The sequence below is a fragment of the Pelobates fuscus genome, chromosome 13 (assembly GCF_036172605.1).
Source record: "Pelobates fuscus isolate aPelFus1 chromosome 13, aPelFus1.pri, whole genome shotgun sequence".
In the NCBI taxonomy this organism is placed as follows: Eukaryota; Metazoa; Chordata; class Amphibia; order Anura; family Pelobatidae; genus Pelobates; species Pelobates fuscus.
In genome coordinates this window covers 86,577,058-86,591,465 of record NC_086329.1, presented here as the reverse complement: position 1 = coordinate 86,591,465, position 14,408 = coordinate 86,577,058, and the positions used below count along the sequence as shown (strand labels likewise).

The 14,408-nt window shown below is 40.1% G+C and overlaps 1 protein-coding gene across 1 annotated transcript in view; it reads left to right on the top strand.

Moving 5' to 3' along the window:
* The window catches only part of ZBTB7B (zinc finger and BTB domain containing 7B), a 28,811-nt gene extending 14,739 nt beyond the window's left edge, over window positions 1-14,072 (top strand). The window contains exons 2-4 of the mRNA XM_063440505.1: window positions 3,425-3,569; window positions 11,813-12,858; window positions 13,264-14,072. Of these exons, the coding sequence (XP_063296575.1) occupies window positions 11,819-12,858; window positions 13,264-13,663 (1,440 nt within the window). The 5' untranslated portion in view covers window positions 3,425-3,569; window positions 11,813-11,818 and the 3' untranslated portion in view covers window positions 13,664-14,072. The remainder of the gene's footprint in view (window positions 1-3,424; window positions 3,570-11,812; window positions 12,859-13,263) is intronic.
* Window positions 14,073-14,408: the final 336 nt, after the last annotated feature.

The following is a 14,408-nucleotide window of genomic DNA, read 5'->3' as shown; positions in this document are numbered from 1 at the left end:
AGTTCTGTAGGTGTTTGGGTAGGCTGCCTGGATAGTTTTTTGTTTCAGGGCGACTATTGCTTTGCCCAAGGTGTTGCTGTTGATGGACAGTCAGATCACCGGGCATATACAGTGTTGCGTGACTCGTACAGGGGGTTGTTACAAGCCCCTGAATGGGAGCGGCAGGCCGATCAGGCCAAAGTCCTTCCAACTACGACCATAAAAGCAGAAGGCCCGCCCATCCTCGCTTCTTTGTGTGTGGGGGAGGGGGGTCTAAGAGCACCTGGGCTCACATCTAACACCTTTTTCTTTATCTTTTAATTGTCCTTGGTGTAATGTATTGTGCCCTGCCTTGGTGGTTATTAACCTCTGCACTGCCAGAATGGACAGAATCCCAAACCTCGGTGTGCTGGTGAAAATCACCTGTGTCCTAAAACTGGCCCCCCTGCACGCTCACTGCGTCGCCTTTGCAAACACTGCTTGAAAACACGACAGACTGATTAATGTAAACTCTATAAGGACCGAAAGATTTGTGTTTCTTTATGAACGGCGGTTTGTGGAATTATACCTGTCGGAATCTGCTCAACATAATAAACATTAAATTGTTTCCAAAGAGCTATATTTACTGCTTGAAGTTCGGAACAAGTGATTTCGTTCTGACTCTGTATGCATCAGAAAAAGCCCAATGTCCCGGAATTAAATCACCATTCATAGGCCTATGCTAATAACAGCAGTGCTGTTACAGTATCAGTATGTAGGAATTTAGCCTTAAATAATTTATTAAATAAGCATAAAACCACGCACGGGCGCCTAATATTCAGACATTGGGCGATATTTATCAAAGTGTTCTGAAAAGTGACTTTTTTTTTTTGTTTTTGTTTTTTTTAAAAGGGATTTAGGAAGTAAGTTTTTTTTTTTTTCTTTGTAGAAAAATCCTCCAGTATTTTTTGCTGAAATTTCAAATTCAGAAGACTGCCAAATTTATAGCGGCGGTAAAATTCTGATGCTTTCGTGTATTGGGATGAAGTGGCAGAAGTGGACTATATTCAAAAATAATGGTTAGACCACTTAAAAAGCAACAGGTGGGAGATTTAAGAAATTGGGCCAAAAAAAAAGAAAATTAGACTGAAAAGAATCAGTGACACTTTGATGAATCATCTCAAACGTGGTGAATGGCATCCAGCATCACATAATAGTCATGTGAGCTTACAGTCTTACAGCAGTTCGCTAACCTCAACACCACTTATTTTTTTTGTTGTTGTTGTGATTTTCATGGTACCCAGCAAGCCAGTCGTTTAACTGATCACCATGGGAAATGTGATGTACAAACACCTGGGGTGCAAAGCCGTCTCTGATTTACCAGTCTAATGGCAGAACGTTGGGTTTTTATTGCTATAATGGGACGTGCTGTGACATGGGACTCGCTCCTCAAGTATCGTTACAAAAACTTCTAAAAACGGCTTCCAGTGAGGTTTTATAATTTGCATAGCCTTTTCTTGAATCGCAGACCCTATCCAAAGGGGGTTAAAAGCAAGTGGCACAATAGTTGTTGCTGGGTGATTTGTATCTTCTTTATATCATTTTTTTGTTTTTATATATAGCTGACCTATTGTTTCAGGCACATTCCAAGTCCCAAAAGAATGTCATGTCTATTACTTGTAGCAAAGGAGTCCTCTCCTCATTTTTTATTTTATTTTTCACATCGCACCTGAACTCTACTGCGAATCAGTGGAAATCCCGCCAGGTGGCTGCCATCCAAAACCCGTCTAATACCCCGTCTGCCTGGCATTTTTCTCAGGTTTGAATGGAAGGTGTGCCTCTAATCTGTTGGACCCATTCTTGTTCAGACCAGGTGGGACCGGAACACCCTCCCTACGTGTTTGTCTGTGCCGCCCTGCGCCCGTGAAGCCGCTGGGATTGTTGTGGAGATCATCTCTTCCAGTGTAAGATAATTGAAGCCTGCTCTTCTGACACACTGTGGCATCCAGGATATGTAATTAAGATTCCTGTGCTGTGAGGTCAAACCATCCTATAGGCATGTCACTAATTAATGCTGGACGCTCAATGTGCAACCAAGGAAGGCTTTAGGTATCTCGAGTCAAAGAGTGTCCCGTCCAAGCGGTGGCTGGACTTTACTGTGAGTGACAGTTGGTGGCTCTCCAGCTGGTCCAGTCTAGCAAAGCATCTTGGGAGTTTGAGTTCTACAGCAGAGGAAGAGCTACTTGTGGGTTGTTAATGTGCATCACGTCAATAACCAGACTACACTGAAGAAATTATGTCTTAAGAGTATATGGGCTAAGCTCTCCGAACCTTCAATGTCTCGAGCTACGTTTAATTGTATCTTTATTATAATTATTATTTATTATTATTATTATTATTATTATTATTTATATATATATATATATATTTTTTTTATCCTTTAAACCTTTTGTCCTATAAACCTCTTGCGTGCCACGGGGTGTATGTCACCTGTACAAAGTACATATTACCCTGCTAGAAGATTCTTTTTTTTAGTAAAAACCATTTTTACAAAAAAATTTTTTTTTTTTTTTTTTTTTAAAGCAGCAATGTGTGGAGTGACATGGACGCCCGAAAATGTATTTGTATTGGAAGTACACCACACAGAGGCTGACCTCAGTATGACGGGTGCTCCATGGAGATTGTATTTCCTCCAGACACTATACCAATTTCTCTTATAATGAGCATTGTATTCTGTCATTTTTAATAATTCCCCCCCCCCCCCCCCCAAGGGGTACCAATTGATAAAAATTTCCTTTTTTTTTTTTTTCTTCTTAAATTGTGCACTTCTATTCCTAAACCCTTTCGGATTCAAACCTGGATGCTGTGTGTTGTGTTTTTTTGTTTTTTTTGTTGTTTTTTTAATATAGATTTACCTTCAGTAGAAGTTTCTTGTCATTCACCTTTTAGAAAGGAAAAAAAAACAACAAAGTAATTTTCTTCATTTTAAGCCCAGGTTCGTTTACCGGATAATGGTCTACCTTTTCTAGTGGCAGGAAGCTTTCTTGTTGATGTTAACACCACTCCACCATCATCCTCGCCACCTTCCCCGTAACCTGCGTAGTGATGTACCATATATTGACCCCCTTCCTGCAGTGGAAAAATCTAGATGTTCTGCTTTCTTCCTTATCTAACCTTGTCTGAAAAACAAGTAAAAGGATGTCCCACCCCCTCCTTCAATTCTCCCTTCCCCTCCACCCCCACCGTTTCTTCTCTCACCCCAACTTCAAAGGGTTAACTCGGCATTCTCCCCTATTCAGTTCTGGGAAGTTTGATCGTGGGCGTCATTTTCGAAATAAAAAAAAAAATCATTTAGTATTCAGAGGTGGAATTTTGGGGTTTAACTTTGGTTCTTTTTTTTTTTTTTTTTTTTACATTTTGTTTTATAGTTTTAATCTATTTTTTTTGTTGTTTCTGTCTCTGGCAGCCGTCGTTTGGTTGCGTCAGACGCCCTCCGACCAAGCTCGGGGAGCAGGAACCTACTGTGCTGATCTGGGCCACCAAAAAACTGTGAGCGAAGACGAACAGACCAAAAGAACGAGGGAGCAAGGAGGACGAGGCTGACACCCCAGGTATGATTGCAGGGCCTAACCGGTCTACCCCCTGTAGGACATGCCCAGTCTATACTAAACCTTATACAATTGACTTACCTTTTCTAACCAAATCCCCAAACTTCCTGCATTATTTGTTTATTTCTTTTAAGTGGCCATGTTTCATCGTACAGTCAGGGATGGGTCAAATGCCTGAACACGTTCTCATTTTACACATTCTTAAATGTCTGCCGTTGGGTGGATCAGTGACTCCACACCCCGACTAATGAGTAAATGAGTTGATGATTCGCCATGACACCTAGCCAGTCCTGCATGTGTGCAGTCAGAGGGTCTCTTCACTAAACCTGTCTTAATAAGGTGTCCTTTCGATGGTGTTCGTGCCCTTCACCATCTTTTGTTTAAGGGATGCTAAGCAGATATTTTTTTGATGATTAAGCTTCAAATCGTCCAGTGTCATGGCCACTTGTGTAACGTTTTGAAATGTGGCCCACGCATTTTGAAGGCTTTTTTGACTCCACAAGCTACAACCACAGGTCACTGAGAAACTTAAATAAACCTACGTATTTCTTTCTCACTTTTATTTATTTTAATATTTTTTTTTTTTAAGAGTAATTACTTATTTGAGCTTAATGTATAAGATACATGGAACCCATCAAGAGATCTATTTTTCTAATCTTTATTAATATATATATATATTATTATTATTTTTTTTAGTCTGCTCTGATCTGGTCTATAAACTCCCTTCACTGGGTATTTTCTCTGATCGATCAATGAATAGTGCTCTGCCCGTTACTCTGGTCTTTATATATTGCAGAATTGGTTGTTATATGTAAAATCTGTATGGTCTATTGTGTGTATGATTTGTTCTTTATTAATGATTTATTGGTGATTTACAGTTTGCAAAGTCCTTTTATTATTGCATGAAGACAACATCTCACAAAGGAAACTATTTTTTAATTTCAGTGCAATCACAGTGAGAGAAGAATATACTGATTTTACATGGTTTTATTATATATTCGTAATAATACAATGCAGTGTGAGCAGCTTATTACATGGTCTGATATTACAGTAGTGATACAATGCAGTGTGAGCAGCTTATTACATGGTCTGATATTACAGTAGTGATACAATGCAGTGTGAGCAGCTTATTACATGGTCTGATATTACAGTAGTGATACAATGCAGTGTGAGCAGCTTATTACATGGTCTGATATTACAGTAGTGATACAATGCAGTGTGAGCAGTTTATTACATGGTCTGATATTACAGTAGTGATACAATGCAGTGTGAGCAGTTTATTACATGGTCTGATATTACAGTAGTGATACAATGCAGTGTGAGCAGTTTTATTACATGGTCTGATATTACAGTAGTGATACAATGCAGTGTGAGCAGCTTATTACATGGTCTGATATTACAGTAGTGATACAATGCAGTGTGAGCAGCTTATTACATGGTCTGATATTACAGTAGTGATACAATGCAGTGTGAGCAGCTTATTACATGGTCTGATATTACAGTAGTGATACAATGCAGTGTGAGCAGCTTATTACATGGTCTGATATTATAGTAGTGATACAATGCAGTGTGAGCAGCTTATTACATGGTCTGATATTACAGTAGTGATACAATGCAGTGTGAGCAGCTTATTACATGGTCTGATATTATAGTAGTGATACAATGCAGTGTGAGCAGCTTATTACATGGTCTGATATTACAGTAGTGATACAATGCAGTGTGAGCAGCTTATTACGTGGTCTGATATTACAGTAGTGATACAATGCAGTGTGAGCAGCTTATTACATGGTCTGATATTACAGTAGTGATACAATGCAGTGTGAGCAGCTTATTACATGGTCTGATATTATAGTAGTGATACAATGCAGTGTGAGCAGCTTATTACATGGTCTGATATTACAGTAGTGATACAATGCAGTGTGAGCAGCTTATTACGTGGTCTGATATTACAGTAGTGATACAATGCAGTGTGAGCAGCTTATTACATGGTCTGATATTACAGTATTGATACAATGCAGTGTGAGCAGCTTATTACATGGTCTGATATTACAGTAGTGATACAATGCAGTGTGAGCAGCTTATTACATGGTCTGATATTATAGTAGTGATACAATGCAGTGTGAGCAGCTTATTACATGGTCTGATATTACAGTAGTGATACAATGCAGTGTGAGCAGCTTATTACATGGTCTGATATTACAGTAGTGATACAATGCAGTGTGAGCAGTTTATTACAGTAGTGATACAATGCAGTGTGAGCAGTTTATTACATGGTCTGATATTACAGTAGTGATACAATGCAGTGTGAGCAGCTTATTACATGGTCTGATATTACAGTAGTGATACAATGCAGTGTGAGCAGTTTATTACATGGTCTGATATTACAGTATTGATACAATGCAGTGTGAGCAGCTTATTACATGGTCTGATATTACAGTAGTGATACAATGCAGTGTGAGCAGCTTATTACATGGTCTGATATTACAGTAGTGATACAATGTAGTGTGAGCAGCTTATTACGTGGTCTGATATTACAGTAGTGATACAATGCAGTGTGAGCAGTTTATTACATGGTCTGATATTACAGTAGTGATACAATGCAGTGTGAGCAGTTTATTACATGGTCTGATATTACAGTAGTGATACAATGTAGTGTGAGCAGCTTATTACGTGGTCTGATATTACAGTAGTGATACAATGTAGTGTGAGCAGCTTATTACGTGGTCTGATATTACAGTAGTGATACAATGTAGTGTGAGCAGCTTATTACGTGGTCTGATATTACAGTAGTGATACAATGCAGTGTGAGCAGTTTATTACATGGTCTGATATTACAGTAGTGATACAATGCAGTGTGATCAGCTTATTACATGGTCTGATATTATAGTAGTGATACAATGCAGTGTGAGCAGCTTATTACGTGGTCTGATATTACAGTAGTGATACAATGCAGTGTGATCAGCTTATTACATGGTCTGATATTATAGTAGTGATACAATGCAGTGTGAGCAGCTTATTACATGGTCTGATATTACAGTAGTGATACAATGCAGTGTGAGCAGTTTATTACATGGTCTGATATTAGTGTGAGCAGCTTATTACATGGTCTGATATTACAGTAGTGATACAATGCAGTGTGAGCAGCTTATTACATGGTCTGATATTAGTGTGAGCAGCTTATTACATGGTCTGATATTACAGTAGTGATACAATGCAGTGTGAGCAGTTTATTACATGGTCTGATATTACAGTAGTGATACAATGCAGTGTGAGCAGTTTATTACATGGTCTGATATTACAGTAGTGATACAATGCAGTGTGAGCAGCTTATTACATGGTCTGATATTACAGTAGTGATACAATGCAGTGTGAGCAGCTTATTACATGGTCTGATATTATAGTAGTGATACAATGCAGTGTGAGCAGCTTATTACGTGGTCTGATATTACAGTAGTGATACAATGCAGTGTGAGCAGCTTATTACATGGTCTGATATTACAGTAGTGATACAATGCAGTGTGAGCAGTTTATTACATGGTCTGATATTACAGTAGTGATACAATGCAGTGTGAGCAGTTTATTACATGGTCTGATATTACAGTAGTGATACAATGCAGTGTGATCAGCTTATTACATGGTCTGATATTATAGTAGTGATACAATGCAGTGTGAGCAGCTTATTACGTGGTCTGATATTACAGTAGTGATACAATGCAGTGTGATCAGCTTATTACATGGTCTGATATTATAGTAGTGATACAATGCAGTGTGAGCAGCTTATTACATGGTCTGATATTACAGTAGTGATACAATGCAGTGTGAGCAGTTTATTACATGGTCTGATATTACAGTAGTGATACAATGCAGTGTGAGCAGTTTATTACATGGTCTGATATTACAGTAGTGATACAATGCAGTGTGATCAGCTTATTACATGGTCTGATATTATAGTAGTGATACAATGCAGTGTGAGCAGCTTATTACGTGGTCTGATATTACAGTAGTGATACAATGCAGTGTGATCAGCTTATTACATGGTCTGATATTATAGTAGTGATACAATGCAGTGTGAGCAGCTTATTACATGGTCTGATATTACAGTAGTGATACAATGCAGTGTGAGCAGTTTATTACATGGTCTGATATTAGTGTGAGCAGCTTATTACATGGTCTGATATTACAGTAGTGATACAATGCAGTGTGAGCAGCTTATTACATGGTCTGATATTAGTGTGAGCAGCTTATTACATGGTTTGATATTACAGTAGTGATACAATGCAGTGTGAGCAGTTTATTACATGGTCTGATATTACAGTAGTGATACAATGCAGTGTGAGCAGTTTATTACATGGTCTGATATTACAGTAGTGATACAATGCAGTGTGAGCAGCTTATTACATGGTCTGATATTACAGTAGTGATACAATGCAGTGTGAGCAGCTTATTACATGGTCTGATATTATAGTAGTGATACAATGCAGTGTGAGCAGCTTATTACGTGGTCTGATATTACAGTAGTGATACAATGCAGTGTGAGCAGCTTATTACATGGTCTGATATTACAGTAGTGATACAATGCAGTGTGAGCAGTTTATTACATGGTCTGATATTACAGTAGTGATACAATGCAGTGTGAGCAGTTTATTACATGGTCTGATATTACAGTAGTGATACAATGCAGTGTGATCAGCTTATTACATGGTCTGATATTATAGTAGTGATACAATGCAGTGTGAGCAGCTTATTACGTGGTCTGATATTACAGTAGTGATACAATGCAGTGTGAGCAGCTTATTACATGGTCTGATATTATAGTAGTGATACAATGCAGTGTGAGCAGCTTATTACATGGTCTGATATTACAGTAGTGATACAATGCAGTGTGAGCAGTTTATTACATGGTCTGATATTATAGTAGTGATACAATGCAGTGTGAGCAGCTTATTACATGGTCTGATATTACAGTAGTGATACAATGCAGTGTGAGCAGTTTATTACATGGTCTGATATTACAGTAGTGATACAATGCAGTGTGAGCAGTTTATTACATGGTCTGATATTACAGTAGTGATACAATGCAGTGTGATCAGCTTATTACATGGTCTGATATTATAGTAGTGATACAATGCAGTGTGAGCAGCTTATTACGTGGTCTGATATTACAGTAGTGATACAATGCAGTGTGATCAGCTTATTACATGGTCTGATATTATAGTAGTGATACAATGCAGTGTGAGCAGCTTATTACATGGTCTGATATTACAGTAGTGATACAATGCAGTGTGAGCAGTTTATTACATGGTCTGATATTAGTGTGAGCAGCTTATTACATGGTCTGATATTACAGTAGTGATACAATGCAGTGTGAGCAGCTTATTACATGGTCTGATATTAGTGTGAGCAGCTTATTACATGGTCTGATATTACAGTAGTGATACAATGCAGTGTGAGCAGCTTATTACATGGTCTGATATTATAGTAGTGATACAATGCAGTGTGAGCAGCTTATTACATGGTCTGATATTAGTGTGAGCAGCTTATTACATGGTCTGATATTACAGTAGTGATACAATGCAGTGTGAGCAGTTTATTACATGGTCTGATATTACAGTAGTGATACAATGCAGTGTGAGCAGTTTATTACATGGTCTGATATTACAGTAGTGATACAATGCAGTGTGAGCAGTTTATTACATGGTCTGATATTACAGTAGTGATACAATGCAGTGTGAGCAGCTTATTACATGGTCTGATATTACAGTAGTGATACAATGCAGTGTGAGCAGCTTATTACATGGTCTGATATTACAGTAGTGATACAATGCAGTGTGAGCAGCTTATTACGTGGTCTGATATTACAGTATTGATACAATGCAGTGCGAGCAGCTTATTACATGGTCTGATATTACAGTAGTGATACAATGCAGTGTGAGCAGCTTATTACATGGTCTGATATTACAGTAGTGATACAATGCAGTGTGAGCAGCTTATTACATGGTCTGATATTACAGTAGTGATACAATGCAGTGTGAGCAGCTTATTACATGGTCTGATATTATAGTAGTGATACAATGCAGTGTGAGCAGCTTATTACATGGTCTGATATTAGTGTGAGCAGCTTATTACATGGTCTGATATTACAGTAGTGATACAATGCAGTGTGAGCAGCTTATTACATGGTCTGATATTATAGTAGTGATACAATGCAGTGTGAGCAGCTTATTACATGGTCTGATATTAGTGTGAGCAGCTTATTACGTGGTCTGATATTACAGTATTGATACAATGCAGTGCGAGCAGCTGATTACGTGGTCTGATATTACAGTAGTGATACAATGCAGTGTGAGCAGCTTATTACATGGTCTGATATTACAGTAGTGATACAATGCAGTGTGAGCAGCTTATTACATGGTCTGATATTACAGTAGTGATACAATGCAGTGTGAGCAGCTTATTACGTGGTCTGATATTACAGTAGTGATACAATGCAGTGTGAGCAGCTTATTACGTGGTCTGATATTACAGTAGTGATACAATGCAGTGTGAGCAGCTTATTACGTGGTCTGATATTACAGTAGTGATACAATGCAGTGTGAGCAGCTTATTACGTGGTCTGATATTACAGTAGTGATACAATGCAGTGTGAGCAGCTTATTACGTGGTCTGATATTACAGTAGTGATACAATGCAGTGTGAGCAGCTTATTACGTGGTCTGATATTACAGTAGTGATACAATGCAGTGTGAGCAGCTTATTACGTGGTCTGATATTACAGTAGTGATACAATGCAGTGTGAGCAGCTTATTACGTGGTCTGATATTACAGTAGTGATACAATGCAGTGTGAGCAGCTTATTACGTGGTCTGATATTACAGTAGACCCAGCCTATGTACCCCTTCCAATAGCACTCAATCCAGCTTGCTCAGGAAGCTGCCAGTCTGTGGGTATTAGCCAGACTGGCTGTGGAGATGCCAGTATCCCTTTGGATTTTCCACATTAATGAAGCCATGCCATGTCTCCTGAGACAGTTGAAGAGACTGTTAAAGTGTTGAGAGCATGAACGTCTAGACCAAGGAGCTTACTCTCTATATCATATGTTTGTTTTAACTCCTGCTTTTACTTGTAGGCTTTGTTTGGCAAGCCCCTCGTTGAACAGGTCTATCTGGCTCTCAGTCCCTTTCCTCCCCACACACCCACCCTTCTGAAAAATACAAGGAGGGGCCCTAGTCTATTGTCCTCATTGCTGGGGGCCAGGGAGGGGATACGGGGCTTTTGAAATTATTTTGATTGGCTAACATGCAATGGCTCTAGCCCCAACTAACCTACTTTCCCAATCCGTGACTGTAGATAAGATCTCCATGCACCCTGTATATTTCACCTGTAATGTTTCTATTTGTTTCTACACCTGCAGCCAGTGGCAAAACTGTTGCCCACCCATCCCTTAGTGATCACACCTAGTGATTCTGTATGTATTAACTACTAGGATAATGTAGTCGCTGCTTGGGGTGCGGAGATCTGTATAAGACACCAGCAAGCAGTAAGTGGCCAAATGAGCACAGGCACAAGGTTTCTCCTCTTGAGTCAGAAAATAAATGGGGGGATTCGTATTGAGGAAACATTGTACAAAAAATAAGGTACTGTTTTGTTCTGGAATATATTGGCATTCAAAGAAAGTACATTTCAAAGAAAGTACAAGCACAGAATCACACAGCCAGCTACAGAACGCAGTTTGAGCTAGAACGTACAGGAAGGGAGGTGGCAAAGATGAAAAGAAAAAGTATAGGCACGTAGCAGGATATAGGGCTAAAATATCAAATAAATCCAGCGTTATTTACCAATGTGGCAATTGTCAAAGTGAATTCTGAGATCATTTCAAATTTAAGGCCACAGTAGTCGATCTTTAAGTATAACTACTCGAACATTTCCAGTTTAGCAAGTTTGGGCTTAAGTTTAAAATTCACCTTGAATTTTCAGTTTTAGTAAATAATCCTGATATTGGTAGGGTCAAAAATAATGTACGTGGCTGGGGACACATTTTGAGGCCATTATGGGGGGAGTGCTATACTGACATAGCCGGGCTTCTCTTCAATTTGTCTTTCTTTTTCATTAAAGCTGCTGAGTAACTTGGTTTTATTAGTGTGTTTTTTGTTTTTTTTTTAATTATGTTGATTGCGCTCTATTAAGATTTATTTATATATATTTTTTTTCCTCCCCTCTGACCCCCTTTTTTAATTTATTTTTTGCAGGTGACGATGGCTAGCTCAGAAGACGAGCTGATTGGGATACCATTCCCGGAACACAGCAGTGATCTCTTGAGCAGCTTGAATGAACAGCGGCATCGTGGTGTACTGTGTGACATCACTATTAAGACACGGGGCCTCGAGTACCGCACCCACCGCGCAGTTCTAGCAGCTTGCAGCCATTACTTCCGCAAACTCTTCACAGGCATTCATCCCGGAGCTCCTTTTCGGGACGTATGTCAGCTGGACTTCCTAAAACCCGATGCACTGGGGGCCTTGCTGGACTTTGCTTACACAGCCACCTTGACAATCAGCAATGCCAACATGCGAGATGTTCTGCATGCTGCCCGCCTTTTGGAAATCCCATGTGTGGTAGACGCTTGTGTGGAAATACTACAGTGTAATGGGGACCGCGAGGTGTTGGGAGGAGATGCCGAAGATCTGGAAGGATTTCTACGTGCCCGACAATACTTAGAATGTTTTATGCTGCAGGAAAATGGAGAAGACACCACTCCCCCACCGGAGACCAACTGCTCCCCACATTCTCTTTCCACAGATTTACCGCAGAAATCATTGCAGCTTATTCCACGCCGCCGAAGAAAGAAGTTCTTGCAGGTGAAGCCCAGTAGCCGAATGCCGAATGGGAGTCCGTATCGTATGATAGAAGATATAAAAGAAAGGGCAGTCAGCCCCCAAGAAGCTGCCTCACCTCAAGAGTTTCCTCCTCCTGAAAGCAATCTCTCATATGAAAGGTACGCAACAGACAACCCACCAATCTTCATTCCACCCTCTCCTCCTGACGAGATCCTGTCTGACGAGGAACCTTCGGATGTGAGTTTTCTGCACCAGATGGATTCCGAGAACCTGGACCTGGCTGCTTCTTCCCTGGATGGATCTGATAAGTTGGTACGGAAGAGGAGGTCACAGATGCCCCAGGAGTGCCCTGTGTGCCACAAAATAATCCATGGAGCAGGCAAATTACCACGCCACATGCGCACCCACACCGGGGAAAAACCGTTCGTGTGCCAGGTCTGCGGAGTAAGGTTTACCAGGTGGGTAAAGTCACTAATTTGCCAATAGTCAGGATTTCAAAGTGAAATCAAAATGTTTTCAGTTTGGCTATTTTGTTCTAAAATTTCGAATTCATTTTAAATTCTCAGCATTTCACACTTTAAATACCCCTGTAAATATTGCCCTGCCCCCTCCTGTTTATTTTTTTGTTTGTTTTTTTTTTTTTTTTTTTTGTGTGTTTTAGCTGTTTTTAGATCTCATTTCAATATTTCTCATCAGCGACTCTTCCAGTTTCAGTTGCCATAACACTTGTTTACCCTCTTGCTACTTTTTAACACTATTTGCTTGGTTGACATGTTTCTCCTTGTCTGTCCACTCTTCCAACCTTGACCCTTCCTGTGTAACTCTCATGTAATTTATTTATTTATTTTCTTTGTCTTCCCTAGAAACGACAAGTTGAAGATTCACATGAGGAAGCACACAGGGGAGCGGCCGTACTGCTGTGAGCACTGTAGCGCTCGCTTCTTGCACAGCTACGATCTAAAGAATCACATGCACCTCCACACAGGTGACCGCCCCTACGAGTGCTCGCTGTGTCACAAGGCATTTGCCAAGGAAGACCATCTGCAACGTCACATGAAGGGGCAAAATTGCCTAGAGGTTCGCACCCGTCGCAGACGCAAAGAGGAACCTCCTCAACAACTCCTACTCCCTGCCACTGGCCTCGACCTCTCCAATGGGAAGATTGATGACCTGCGTCTCTCTATGATCCGCTACTTCGGCATTCCGCGGGCTCACCCTGGGGAAAGGAGCCCGGAGCAGCCCCTGATTTTGGATGCCTCATAGTCTTCATCCAGGCAACCCTTGGTTCACACCCTGGAAATGGGTGGAAGTTTGAGTGATTTTTAGTCCATTGCAGCACTTCTGCTAAATCCCGCCACAGAAGTCTCCTCGACCTCCCCACTGCTCCCCAAAATATCTGTTGGGGGGCTCTTTTTCACCTATTCCCCAGCCTGCAACTGTTGTGTGAGCAATTCCACACTCCCTATCAAACTCGTTACACCCTGGAACTGACTTTAAAGGTTTGGGGCCCCTCATGGGCCTTGAAGGGGACTTTTGGAGGAAGGGGGACGGAGGGGCGTTTTTCCTAAGCCTCAGGGATCATTAAATTCAGCCTCTCCCAGACGAGGCGTATCTTTCCAAATGCGCTACTCCTTACCTAGGATAAGATATTGATAATTACTATTTTTTATTGAATGAGATATATAATATATACTGTGTCTGTATATAGAGAATAAGATGCATATATATATAAAAATATATATATATATTAAGAATTATATATATGGATATAAAATGCATAGAATTTAAGGCTGACTGAAGTAAAAGCAATAATTATTTGTTATTTGGCTGTTTGGATGAAATTGTCTTTGGTTCTCCTGTGGAGGTGATGAAATGGGGGGATTCTGCTGTTTTTGCCCTGCTCCCCCTCACTATGGTGCTGTGCCTTCTGCGACTGCGAGATCACCCCCTTTATCCTTGCACTATTTAACTCCTTCTTTATAGATTACTTTTGTACAGCTCACCTGTT